The 13816-nt window shown below is 50.3% G+C and overlaps 1 protein-coding gene across 23 annotated transcripts in view; it reads left to right on the top strand.

Annotated features, from left to right (window-relative positions):
- The window catches only part of Mroh1 (maestro heat like repeat family member 1), a 78102-nt gene that overhangs the window by 24590 nt on the left and 39696 nt on the right, over positions 1 to 13816 (top strand). For 16 of the 23 annotated variants that reach the window (XM_087183365.1, XM_087183348.1, XM_087183339.1 and 13 more), the window contains 6 exons: positions 5210 to 5341; positions 5796 to 5958; positions 6170 to 6268; positions 10871 to 11022; positions 11447 to 11587; positions 11733 to 11957. In XM_087183365.1, coding sequence (XP_087039491.1) covers positions 5210 to 5341; positions 5796 to 5958; positions 6170 to 6268; positions 10871 to 11022; positions 11447 to 11587; positions 11733 to 11957 — 912 coding nt within the window. Of the gene's footprint in view, positions 1 to 5209; positions 5342 to 5795; positions 5959 to 6169; positions 6269 to 6301; positions 6729 to 10870; positions 11023 to 11446; positions 11588 to 11732; positions 11958 to 13816 lie in introns of those variants that run through there. The other 7 variants (XM_013069225.3, XM_087183372.1, XM_013069211.3 and 4 more) reach the window with 3 other exon arrangements.

Below are 13816 nucleotides of genomic sequence, written 5' to 3'. Positions count from 1 at the left end.
TGAGCTACATCCCAGCCCTTTTTATTTTATTTTAGCTTTGGTGTTTTGAGACAGGGTCTCACTGTGCAGTTCAGGGTGGCTTTGAACTCAATGTGTAGCCCAGATTGCCCTCAAACTTGTGACAATCCTCCTGCCTCAGCCTCCTGAGGGCTGGATTTACAGGCTTGTGCCACCAAGCCTGGCTTGCCCTTTTTATTTTTTATTTTGAAATAGTCTTGCTAAGTTTACCAGACTGGCCTGGCCATGTGATTCTCTTGCCTCAGCCTTCTGAGTAGCTAGGATTACAGGCATGCATCACCATCCCCAGTCCCCATTTTAGCTCTTTTAACCAACTAAAACAAAAGATTTCTCCCTTCTCCTTGTATGTTTAAGTTGGAGCTCTGATTCTAATCCTGATCCCGTTGGAGGGTGTGGCTATTTCCCTGACTCTCTTATACTAGCTTCTCCTACAAGCTGCTTCCGGAGATCTAGGCAGCTACTTCCAGCTTCTGCTGCTCACGTATCGCTGCATTTCATCTATCTGCATTTTACTTAGCATGCACATTTGAAATCACATAGATTTTCTTTCCAAAAGAATGGGAACAACAGTGGAAAGCCATAGCATTCTTTGTGTGAGATGCTGATGGGTGCTTTGGGACACACGTGATGTTTCACACTGTCAACTTCTGTCTGCTGTCTTATTTTAATGAGGCTGAAGGCCTGTGGCTGTGCAACATGTGTCTCAGTGCCGATGGCACTGGACATGGCCAGTCTCATGTCAGCCAAGGTCCAACACAGGACAGACTCCTTCTCAAGGCTGTCCGGCCATGAGGAGTAGGGATCTGGGTAAGATAGGCAAAGAATAGTAAAGTCTTCTTTTCATGTAGTGACTGAGTTGTTTTCCTCCCTCCTTCCACTAGCTTCAACTTCAAGCATTCCTTTCTGGTTTCCAGTCTCTCTCAAGTCAAGTCAAGGGCATCTGATGGGCTACTGGTAGGCCTGAGGATACTCCAACTCCACACAGAGGCTAAGAGGGCCAGTGTTACCATAGGGAGAGCTGATGATGATAGCTACTCAGTGTTAGCTACTCAGTGTTAGCTATGTGAATCCACTATTGGCTAGAAATGGAATTTGTTCCAATGTCATATAAGGGACATTAGAGCCCAATATCAGAACATAAGCCCTTGATTCTGATTCAGCTGGAGTGGAGACCTTGGTCCCAGATTATCTTGTTGGATTTACAGATAGAAACAAACTTAATTTTCCCTACTGTAGTTGTATGCCACGGTACACTTCTGTGACCAAATGTGTGGAGTTGTTTCCCCATACACTAAACAAGCAATAAGTCCCACAGTTGGCATCAGCTGGCCATCTTCCTATTCAGTTCCATTCCAACACCATCTACTTGTAGTTAGCATCACCTCCTACAGGTTGAGGGCTCAGTCCCCAAGACTTCCCCTGATTCACTCAGTAGAAGCAAATCCCTGGCTATGGCTTGTGCCTCTCTGACGGATCAGCCACAAATTGGGGTTCCCACAACCTCCTCTTCAGGTTCAATTAATTTGCTAGAGTGACTCATGGAACTCAGGAAACTCTGTATTAGGTTTACTAGTTTGTGGGCCAGGGATTTAGCTCAGTGGTTCCAGCACCTGCTGCGCAAGCGCAAGGTCCCGAGTTCAATCCCTGGTACCAAAAAAAACCCAACAAGTTTACTGGTTTGTTATCAGGTGTATGACAAAGGATGCGTATGGGCACCAGGTGAAGAGATGCAGAGGGCAAGGCATGTTGGAGGTAATGGAGAGCTCCCATGCCTCCCTGGTTGCACCACCCTCTAGAGGTGGCTATCTGGAAGCTCTTTGGACCCACCTGTCCTTTGGGGGGGGTATGGAAACTGTTTCATGGGCATGATTGATCACATCATTGGCTATTGGTGATCAACTCAACCTTTTAGTCCTTTTTTCCTCTCCCCGACCTAAAGGTTAAGAGTAAGGCTGGAATTCCCTAACCTCTAATCCTGCCTCGGTCTTTCCAGTGACCAGCCCCATCCTAAAGCTGCCTAGTGCCCCTAATCCCAGCAACCATGTCATTAGCTTACAAAAAACACTTTGGTGAATCCAAAGATTTTCAGAATTTTGTGTTAGGAAACCAGACAAAAGCAAAAAAAAAAAAATTTGTATTTCACAATATCACGTTGCACATAAAATTAAATTGGGATCTACTGAATTGCAGCCTTTGCACAGTTCATGTTATGGCCTTAGGGGTGTGGTGATACAGGGGATGATGTGACCACCCTTTGACCTTTGAGTCACATAGTGACTCAGGTATATGGATTGCCCAGTCATCTGCTCAGCTCACTTAGCAGACACAGGTCTGTGGAAGGGTTGGAACGGCTCTGTGGCCATCTGCCAATATAAGAACCATTGAGCTGGAACTTCATGTGCATGGCTCAGGTCCTGTGTTGTGGTGAGCCAGCCTTAAGCTTGTTCCTCTGCTGTATGCCTCGGGCCCATCCAAGCAGATGCAGTCAGTACCCCAGTATAGTCCTTCCTTGCTGTGGTCTTGTCACTGTGTAGAACAAAGTGGGGTCTGATGTAAAACAGTTTTTCACTATCACCCCTACTTGGCTTCTCTGCCCAGGACACTTTGGAGAGGAGTGTAAAACGGAAATCAAAACTTTTCTTTAAAAAAATGAGCAGCCAGGCCAGGGATTTATCTCAGTGGTTCCAGCGCCTGCCTTGCAAGCTCAAGGTCCTGAATTTGATCCCCGGTACCCCCCCGCCCCCCAAAAAAGTGAGCAGCCAGACCAGGTATGGTGGAGCACGCCTGTTATCCCAGCACTTGGGAGGCTGAGGGAGGAGGATTGCTGTGAGTTCGAGGCCACCCTGAAGAATAAGTGAGTTCAAGGCAATCCTGGTAGCATGGACTACATAGTGAGACCCTGTCTCAACTCCCCCTTTCCCAAAAATACCAGCCAGGAATGATGGCACAGGACATTTCTGTTTTCTCCAGTTGTACGTCGTGTTCCATATTTCCAAGACTCATTGTCCCATCCACCATCAGTTGAGAGGAGGCCCTGCTGAGGGCCCTGATGACAGGGTGGACAGGGCTGGGTCGTGAGCAGATGGGTCAGCATGAAACGGTTGAAACAAAGCTCCAGAACAGAAGTGCTACACATCTGTTTGGGTTTTTTGTATGTTTGTTTGTTTGTTTGAGACAGGGTCTCACTATGTAGTTCAGGCTAACCTTGAACTCCCTATGTAGCCCAGGCTGTCCTCAAACTCACAGCAATCCCCCTGTCTCAGCCTCTTGAGTGCTGGGATTACAGGCATGAGCCACCATGCCTGGCCCATGTCTGTTTTTTAAAATACAGATTCCTGGAACATTTTTTACAGAAAAAGCATCTTTATCTGGGTCTAGTTTCTTTGGCCACAGAACCCATCCTGGTTCTCTGGCTCCTGCTGCCATCCTGTTGTGCCACATTAAGCAGGCATGCCCACAACTACTAGGTGGGCCTAGGAATTCAGGGCCAGGGTTTCCTTTCCACCCTTTTGTTTTTCTGGAAAAAAAAAAGGGAGCCAAGATTCTTCCTAAAGAATCCTCATATGTGTAAGGAGAATTAGCAGTCAAGAAAGGCTGCCTGGTGCTCCTTGAAATATGTTTCTAAGACCAAGAGCTAAAAAGAAGCTGGAAGCAGCTGGTCCAGATTAAGTGGGAATAGGTGTTCTGGCTGCTTTATTAGTATTGTGCTTCTCAGCTTTCAGTGCTTCTGATAAGTAGAATCATACCAATTCATACTAATTTTTCACTCTCCCCCCAAATTCCCATGCGGTATGCCAGCTATGGTGTCTTTCCTCATCCCTGTGAGCCACTTCTCAGCCATAGCCCTGGAGGCAGCTCCCCCTGAGGAAGGACTTCTGTAGGAATGCTGTCTCCACCTGAGGTGGTTAGAAGTAACAATTCATCTTCTAAGCTAGGGTTTAATATAAAGCTGCCTGTTGAGGCTGGGAAGGGAAGAACTGTGTAACCCCCTGGCTGAGATGGCAGGCACTGCCTGACCCCTCACCCACCAAGACCTACCAATTCAGGGTGGCTTCACTTTTATCGCTGAGACACAAGTGATCAGGATAGGAAATCTCATGCTGAAAAAGCAAAACCCAAGGCAGTGCCCTGTGAACTGTTGGTGTCACTGGAGTTGTCTGTGATCTACACTGGCTGCTTCTAGGAAAAAAATCCCATCCACTTGTGGGCCCAGGGATAAAGGATGATTGTGTGCAACTTGTGCAGTGGACACTGATGGCTCCCAGTTCAGGGAAACTTGGCATAGTATGTGGCTTTCTTCACTGAGGTGTACCACTTGTCCCTTGTGGGCCTGAGCTCATGTGTCCAACTGCAGATGGTGCACCTACCACTCCCCTGCCATGGCGAGGCTGTGGGCGAGGTTGCTGCTGGTGTTGGGCTGTCCTGCTCCTGCCCCTCCTGGAGCCACTCTGTCCAGGGCAGGGTTTTCTTGCAGGGTGCATCACTGCAAAGGGGCTCTTCTCTCAGGTAGCCAGACTGCTTCAGTGGCAGCAGCTGGGCCTGGTCCTGAGTGTCTGTTGAGGCCACTCCACTGTGCACCCTGGTCCAGGCCTTCCAGCATAGGTGGCCAGCCATGCCATTCATTCATTCATTCATTTATTGGTACTGGGGATCAAACTCAGGACCTTGCACTTGCAAGGCAGGCGGCAGAACCACTGAGCTAAATCCCCAGGCTGGCAGCCACATCATTTTGAGATGGTCTCCTTAAGTTGTCCAGATTGGATTCAAACTTGTAATTCTCCTACCTCAGCCTTCCAGAGTACTGGAATTATAGGCATGTACCTCCACAACCAGCAAGTAGTGACATGTTTATAGCCTAGGGAGGGGTTGTGGGAGATAAGCACAGTTCTGGCTACAGAGACAGATGAAGAAAGGCAGGCTTTTCATCCTTAATGGGAGGTCTGGGTGGAAGATGGAGAGAGGTTCCCAGGGCTTCTGACCAGGAGGCCATGCTGGCCCATCTGCTTGTTGAATTTATTGCACAGAAGGCACTCACATCAGTTCTGAGGGCTCATAGTAAATGGTATGTGTCCTCTCTTGTGTTTTAGGTGGGACATGACCTGCGTGGTTTAGTCCCAGTAGAGAGTGCTAATGCATTCGGAGTGTCTGAATACTCTCTTTTTTTCTGGGGCCTTTCCTGTTAACTTTTCAGCTGGCACATCCATACCGCGCCATGGTGCTGAGGGCCATGGAGACAGTCCTGACCAGTCACATCCACAAGCTGGACAAGGACACAGCCAGCACCATTATCCTTTTGGCCTCCAGTGAGATGACCATGACAAAGGTAGTGTTTCTGGCTTGCAGGCTTGGCTCTGGTGGGAGGGAAATTTATTTTCTTTGGCCTCTTCCTTAGAGCATCGAGAATGGGCTGACTGGCTAGGGCAGCAGAGGCCCTTTGGTCCTGTGCCCAGCCTTCTGGGGCAGCAGACAGCCACCTGTAATTTTCAGAGGCAGACTGAAGCGGAGCACCAAGTGCCTGAACTGGTGTCCATCAGCCTGGCTCTTGGGATGCCCAAGTCCTCTCCCCCAGCATGCCCTGTGCCCCATGCCCCTCATGAGCTATGTTCTCCTGCAAGTGTGACTGCCCTTCTGGAGGAGGGCTGTGGCATGGTCCTTCTCACCTGCACTCACTGGGGAGCCTGAAATGGGGTGGCTTGTCCTTGGCTGGCTGAGGGCAGAGTTCTTTGTGCTTCTGGAAAGAATTTGGGCAGTCTTCCTCATGTCTCTTTGGGGCTTAGGAGCCGGGCTGTGACTGGCAGCAGGCTGCGAGCAGTGTCCTGGTGGCTGTGGGGAAGCGGTTCACCAATCAGGTGATGGAGGAGGTACTCAGCAGGTTCCAGCCTGGACACCTGCCACACTGCTCTGTGCTGCAAACTCTCTCCAGCCTCTCGTTGTCCAACGGTAGGTGCCAGTGTATCCTGGGTCCTTCTGTGTCCCTGCGCAGGTCTTACGGCCTCTGAGGGCCCTCTGGGATCCTGAGCCTCAGCAATTCTGCCACCTACTCAGGCCAACAGGTGCTCCAAACTGCATTTGGACTCTGTGGGCCTTCCCTGTGTGGGGGTTGGAGGGTCAGGCCAGTCCTGCAGCCCCTGTGATGGCCTCTCTCTTGCAGCATTCGGCATAGTTCCCTTCCTGCCATCTATCCTGAGCACCATGCTGCCCATGTTGGGTATGGCCAAGCAAGACTCGATGAGGATGATGTTCTGCTGTGGTAAGATGGCTGGATGCGGCTGCTTACCTTCTTTACTTTCTCTCTCATGAGTGCCTCTTTGGGTATAAGAAGTACCTGCTTTGGTGAGTGCAAGTGGCCTAGTAGGTGCAGGAAGGCAGGCAGGTCGTCAGAGGCAGTATCCCCTTCAGCTGAGCCACTGCCGAGGTGAGGGGTCTACATTTGGCAGATGTGGCCTCTGCCCTTTTGTTGCCTCTATCTGTTGCTGGGGGCCCCCAACTTTGCTGGTCCCAGAGGCCTGGGAGTGGGAAGAAACTTCCTCAAAGCAGTATTTATATTTCTCAGCTGGTAGTGACTACTCACTGGCAGGCTGTACTCACTATCCTCCCACTTCAAAGAGCTGTGCCTCTGTGGCCTGTGTTTGTCCCCTCTGTCTCTGGCAGGGGACAATGGGCATGCTGTAGTGTGACCTCGTGGTTTCCGCTGTGGCTGGTGTCTGGTGGTGAGTGAAAAGGCTGGGTGGAGGGCCTTTCAGTGGGAGAGGAGCAGAGGGCAACTCAGCAGGCCTTGGGTTCTCTCTGTTGCCAGCTTCCCGTGATTGGTGGTTCTGAATTTGGTGGGAGGGGGTGGGCGTACCCCAACAGGACTTTCACAGCCACGGATCTTAGCTTCCTTCATCACCAGCCCTCTAGGGCTGAGGTGTTTTAGAAGGTTCTTTGCCACTTCCCCTGGTGACAGAGTGAGGTGTATGACAGTGTGATGGGTTGTGATGTGGAAGGGTGACAGGGGTGAGGGGTAACCTGGCACTTTGGGTCACAGCCCACTTTGCTTCTGGTGGCTTTGGGTCTGGGGTCCTGCCTGCCATCATAGAGGTGGAGCCCTCAGAGGGGCTTTAGCTTCTGCAGCCCCCTTCTCACAGTCCTGGCACTCCTCTCTTTCCTTGCCTTCTTCCCTTATGCCTTCATCTGTGGATTCTCCCTCTTGCAGCCTCTTCCTGGTTGTGTTTTGAGGGCAGGCCTTAGGCTGAGGTGGTAAAAATTCCACTTGACCTAGTTCAGACTGAAAATATATTTGTGACAGGACCCTCACCGTGAGTGTGGACCTTGGGTAAATGCGGCTGGGAGAGTCACATTGCACGTGCTGAGCACTGGCTGCTGCCCCCTTGCTGCAGTCCTGGGAAATGTGGGAAATGTCCATCACTGGCCCTACCCTTAAAGTTGGGACTGGGACTGACACTGGCCTGCAGTCTGAACCTGCACCTTGACCCACATTTTTCTTTTCTTTTTTTTTTTTTTTTGGTACCGGGGATCGAACTTGGGTCCTTACGCTTTCACAGCAGGCAGCGAAACCACTGAGTTAAATCTCTGGCCCCACATTTTTTTTTTTTAAAGTACTGTATTATTATTATTTTTTTTGGTATCAGGGATTGAACTTGGGTCCTTGCACTTGCAAGGCAGGCAGCAGAACCACTGAGCTAAATCCCTGGCCCCCCACCCACATTTCTGAAGCAAGTGGGCTCAATCTTTAGGGACTCTTTTAGGGCACCTACCTACCAGGAAGCATTGTTCACACAAGTGGTGCACCCCCTGTTTGCTGTGGAGGACACAGTGGTCCTACAGCCAGAATAGCTTTAGTCAGGCCAGTAGGGTCCATATGAACCCACATGAGGCCTGATGGGGAGTGGGGTATGGGCATAGCTGAGGGTGGAGGTGTTGTGCAGAGGACAAGGTTGTGGCCAGGTATGAGAGAAGCTGAGAGCCCAGATAGCCAGGTATAATGGCCCGACTGTGTTCCCCCATCTAAGGGAAGTCTGATAAGAAAGGCGACAGCAGAATAGACAGTTCAGGGAAGAGAAAATGGCTAAGAGAGAGGACCCATAAATAGCATCCCTAGATATGCATAAAGGAAGAGCATGTCACTACACAGAAGCGACCTTCAGACGATGGAACTGAGGTTTTGGGAGCTGAAAACATGATAAGTGAAATGGAAAACATCACAGAAAGATCAGAAAACAAAGTTGAGAGAATCCCTGGAAAACAGAGCCAAAATGTAGTGGAAAGAGAAAGAGAGAAAAAAGGATTAGCAGCTGAGACCAGGGAGTCAGGATCCCAGAAATGGGCACCAAAAAGGTGGATGGAATAGGGAGCATGAAATGGTCCCAAGCATGCCTACATCTGAAGATAATCCAAACAAAATGGCCACTGAATGCTGGCCTCAGGCAGCAAGCATGGAGACCATATGGCTTTGACACAAGTTCACTCAGAACTCTGATGCTCTTTTGGGAGCCTGTGCCCTGGGTCACAGCCTGCCCAGATAACATCTGACTGTGAAGGTAGGATTAAGCATTTTTAGAGTACTAAGGCCCAGATATGTGTCTCCATCCATTCCAGGATTACTGGAGGATGTGCTATATTAAGAGGTGAATTGAACTAAGAATGGGGATGCAGACGGCTACAGACCCACACAGTGGAAGGAACCAAGCAGACACTTGTGCCAGAGGATCCCTGACTCCAAGGAAAGCAGTTATGTGAGGAAGAGTGTTAGTGGTCTTGAGTGGCCATCTTGAGCATGTGGCTACTGCTGGGCCAGACCAGCAAAAGTGGTTGAGAGGGCAGAGGTACGGAAGGAGGATAGTGGCCATGACTGAATTGTAACCCACCCAGTAACTGCTTTCCAAGAAAGGAAAATTGGGGCTGGGATGGTGTGTGAGAACTGCTTTTGGACTTATGAGTGTGTGAAACTGATTAAAAGTCAAAAATTCACAACCAGGTATGGTGAACACACACTATAATCCCAACATTTTGAGAGGCTGAAGCAGGAGGATTGTAAATTCAAGCCCAGCCTGTGTGACTTAGTGAGACCCGCCCCCCTCAAAATTAAAAATGTGCTGGGCGTGTATCTCAGTGAGGCTCAATCCCCAATACTATGGCTATGTGTGTTGAAGTCACTTTTTGCCCAACACAGTGGTCCCTTGTAAGTTGACTCTTGGTTCCAGAACATGGAAATGCTCAGATTCCTCCCTTACTGGCTCCCTTTGGTACTTGGGATTGAACTCAGAGCCTTTGCACTAAGCTCCACCCTTTATTTTTTTAATTAAAAAATTTTTTTTTTGGTACTGGGGATCGAACTCAGGTCCTTCTGCTTGCGAGGCAGGCAGCAAAACCACTGAGCTAAATCCCCTTTATTTTTTATTTTCAGATAGGGTTTCACTAAGTCACTAAGTTGCTCAGGCTAGGCTCAAACTTGCCATCCTTCCACCTGAGCCTCTCAGAGTGCTGGCATTACAAGCATCTTTTCCCCTCCCCTCCCCTCCCCGCTTCTTTTCCCTTCTCTTTCTGTGTGTGTGTGTGTGTGTGTGTGTGTGTGTGTGTGTGTGTGTGTGTGTGTTACTGGGGATTGAAGGATTGAATCTAGGGCCTCAAGCATTCTCAGCAAGAACTCTGCTACAAGCTTTAACACCAGGCCTTTTTATTTTATCTTGAGACAGGGAGTTGTTAAGTTGCCCAGGCTGGCCTTGAACTTGTGATCCTCTTGGCTCAACCTCCTGAGTGACTAGGATTAGATATGAGGGTTATCTGACTGCAGTATGTGTCACCCAAGATTGCCAAGATTGATTCAGCCAATTTGGCGAGCTGGGCAGGTATCCCTTTCCTCCCTCACTGTTCCATGTACATCTGTCCCAAAATTGTGTGCTCAGTCCAAGAGGACAACTTTCCCTGATGGAGGAGGACTGTTCTTTGTTCTTTGGTCAGGGGTATACTAGTAGCTTCAGTGTCCTGCCAGAACCTGCAAATAAGCTCTCAAAGTCCATTTAGCTGCGATTGCAGATGCGTGCCATCATGGCTGGCTGTATTGTCTTCACTCTTGACCCAGAACCTGGCCCTGCTGACCACTTGCAGATCTGTACCTAAGCTAGATCTGTGTCCTGGGCTGCACCCCCACAGCCTGTCAGAGCCCAAGTGGTCACATAGAGGACCAAGAGGTCACCAACCAGGCCTCTGCCTGTGCCTAGCAGTGTCCGCCACCATCAGCCCCCAGACCACAGCTGAGTAGCACATGCATCACTGTGCCATCAGGGGAGGCCTGTCATGGCAGATCAGGCAGAGAGCATTCTTGAGAGGTTGGTACCAGTTATTTGCTAGGGCTACCATAAGAAATTTTCCCAAAATTGAGTGGCTTGAAGCTGTAGACATTTATGTCCAAGGTCAGGATGGTGGTGGGTTGGTTCTTTCTTGGGCGATCAAGTTCTTTGCCTCTTTCCACTTTTGGTGGTGGCTGTTGATCCTTGGTTCTCTCTACTTTGGCTCATGTTCTTCTCTACGTCTGTCATGTGCAATCTCTTCTTCTTATGTCTGTGTTTGTTCTTTTTTCAGACATTGTCCTGTCAGATTTAAGGCCAGCCTTCTCTACCATTATCTCATCTTCACAGTTATATCTGCAACCATTCTATTTCTGCATGAAGTCACATTCTGGGGTTCCAGGAAGGACATGAGTTTGGGGGGCCCCTGCTCCGTCTAGTCCTGGGTCATTGCTCATCTAGGGTACTGGGGTGTGTCATGTACTGATTGTTTGGAGATTTCCATGGGCAGCAGTGGGGAGCTGGTGAGACCTGTGCCAACAGCTGCTCACTGCTGGCCATCACAGCCCTACAGCACTTCAGTGAGAGCACCCTAGAGTACCTGGCCAACCTGGACCAAGTCCCGGACCCCACAGTCAGGAGGGACACCTTTGCTGCTGACATCTTCAGTGCCTACGACATTCTTTTCCACCAATGGCTGCAGACCCGAGATGCCAAGGTTAGGCTACAGCTGAAAGGAACCAAAGGCTCTCCCATGTTTGCTTTGCTGTTTTACCTGCCTGCTCTGATGGTATGGTCCTGGGTGGGAAGGAAGATCTACCTATACCTGCTGCCAAGGTGCTCAGGATGTGGTGGAGGGCTTTACCTGCAGGTCCCCACACCTGTGACTGGTGCCAGCTTGCTCTTGGGAGCATGTGGTCCTGGAGCACAGTCATTGTGAGGCCCTGTCTGACTCCCACTCCCTCTCTGCTGTCTGCCTCCTTCCTGCCACCATCCAGCCTCTTGCTGTGGTTACTCTGCAGCTGTTCTGACTTCCAGCTACCGGACTTGCTTCTCAGCCCTGTTAGGACCCAGAGGACACTGTGTTTCCTCTTGTGAATAGTTCTGTGAGCAGATGAACAGCCAAGCCTACTTCTCTGCAGCTCCGTCTTGCCGTGGTAGCTGCCCTGGGGCCCATGAGCCACCTACTGCCCAGTGAGAAGCTGGAAGAGCACCTCCACAAGCTGCTTCCAGGAGTCCTCGGCCTCTACAAGAAGCATGCAGAAACATTCCAAATATCCAAGGTGTCTGCAGGCAGGGAGGGTACATTCCATGGAGGGCCCTCAGACCATGGAGAGCCCTCAGAGTGCCTCACAGGGTTAGCCCTGAGATACGATTCGATGTTGGGTTGTAAAGGGTGGCATCTCCCCACCACTCTGCTTTGGACAGGAGCCTGGAAACCTACCACTCTTCCTGCTGCATCCATCTCTGACCCAGGAAGCCCCTTTCCTATTCCCTCCTCTGTGCCCTCCTGGGCCTCTTCCTAGGCGACTGAAGCCTTCCTCTCCTTGCCCTGAGCAGAGCCTGGGGCAGATCCTCGAGGCAGCTGTGAGCCTGAGCAGTCGCACCCTGGAGGTTCAGCTTGATACCCTTCTGGCTGTTTTGCACTCTCAGGTAGGCTAGGGAGGGGTGCAGGGGGCTGGGCTCTAGGAGTGCAGTTAGCTGGTGAGGGTGCAGGAGTGGTTCTTGGGTGGGAAGCTATGCCTGAGAAGCATGTGGTAGGTTCTCATCCTGGTCCAGCCAAGCAGTGGCATGCACGTGACATAGAGCCTCTGGGAGGGAGGTAGCGGGTGTGGGCAGCCAACGGCACCAAGGGCTGGCCGGGCTGGCCTGGGAGGGCTCAGAGGGAGCTCAGCTTAGCTGCTGGGTGACACTGGTCAGGGAAGGCCTGAAACCATCCTGGGCTCCTAGAAACTAAACACAGAGAGCTGAGGGAAAGGCCCAAGGATGCTGTGAGCTGGAGCCAGCAGAGGGGCTGGACTGCAGAGAGGCAGCAGGGGCAGAGGTCTTGAAGACCCCACTGGGGAAGATCAGCACAGATTCAGTTTCATGCTCTTAACTCCCAGCCTGCTCCAGCATCAGTAGCTCTACCTGGCCAGCATGGACAACCCTGTCAAATCCAGTCTGGCAGACACATCCTTGGTCCCATGGGTGGGAAGGGGCAGATATTAAAAAATAAAACAAGTATTGTGAGCAAGTATGTGATAATGACTTAAAATGCTGTCTGTAATGGATAGATTCTTAGAAAAATTAAAAATATCAAAATTGCTAGAAGCAATATAAAACTCGAGTAAGCCAGTAAAGAAGCAGAAGTAGTACTCTAAGACCTTCCTTCCTAAAACAAGCCTAAGGGTCCAGGATTTAGTGCAGTGGCACCGCATCTGCCTTGCAAGCACAAGGTCCAAAGTTCGATCCCCAGTACCAAGGTGGTGGTGGTGGTGGAAAAAGCCTAATGCCCAAGTGGTTTTTAAGGCCAAATTCTATTAAACTTCTGAAGAACAGTTCCTGTCCTGTTCAAGTTGGTTTGAAAGTTTGTACCGGTCACCACAGAGCAAATCCTTGAAACAGCTGCTCTCTGCCACCTTGCAGTTACGGAAAGCTGGTTCTGGAGCAGGTCCTTGGACTGAAATTGGGCTGCCAGTCAGTCTGTGTCACCTGAAGGCCTCACTGGAAGCTTAGAGCAAAGCTGGGCCACCCACCTGCTTGCTTTCCCATGGTTCTGTAAGGATGGCCATTGTTCAGGATGGCATGCTACCTTGTGGCAACAGTCTTGCTCTGTTCTGTTGGCCATACAATGGGCTCCTGAGGAGTGCTTTAGTACCCTCTGCACAGATTCCCTGCTAGTGTCCTTTGCTATGATACCAAGGAGGTGAGTGGGGACCTGGGATGTCGTCATACCTGAGTTATTAAACAGTGGGCTGTAGGTGTTTAGGTGAAGGTGCTTTTTCTAGAGATGAGTGGTTTCCAGCCTGTGACCTGGGAGTGGATGCTCAGTGGAGTGGGAAACTTTTCTTTTTCCTTTCCTTTTCTTTTTTCTTTGAGATGGGGTTGCTATGTATGTAGTTCAGGCTGGCCTTGAATTCACTAGTTGGGACTGGCCTGGAACTTGTGACGATCCTCCTGCTTCAGCTTTGCAAGTGCTGAGATCATAGGCATGCACCACCACGAAACTGTCTCCTTTCTAACTAGGATATGTTCCCTGGGGACAGTTCTCCTATTGCTAATGAAGGAGCCCAGATCCTTTCTCTGCAGACTCGAGGGCCAGCTGTATGTCCTTTTGGTGCTGTCTCTCCCTCCCTTTCCCCAGCTAGTGGGGACATGGGTCCTACAACCACGGCTAGGTGTCCCTGACTGGATAAGGAAGGGCTGGAGAAAGACCTGCCTAGAATTCTGGGCATAGCTCCACAGCCCATCATCTTCCAGGCACGTGTGTCCTTCCAGCCCAGTGAGACCCCAGGATGGCAATGAGCACT

The sequence above is a fragment of the Heterocephalus glaber genome, unplaced genomic scaffold, assembly GCF_053883595.1.
Source record: "Heterocephalus glaber isolate CG9 unplaced genomic scaffold, H.glaber_assembly_v1.0 deba00000281, whole genome shotgun sequence".
In the NCBI taxonomy this organism is placed as follows: Eukaryota; Metazoa; Chordata; class Mammalia; order Rodentia; family Bathyergidae; genus Heterocephalus; species Heterocephalus glaber.
Note: the sequence above shows the minus strand (reverse complement) of the source record. Positions and strands in the feature narration are given on the sequence as shown.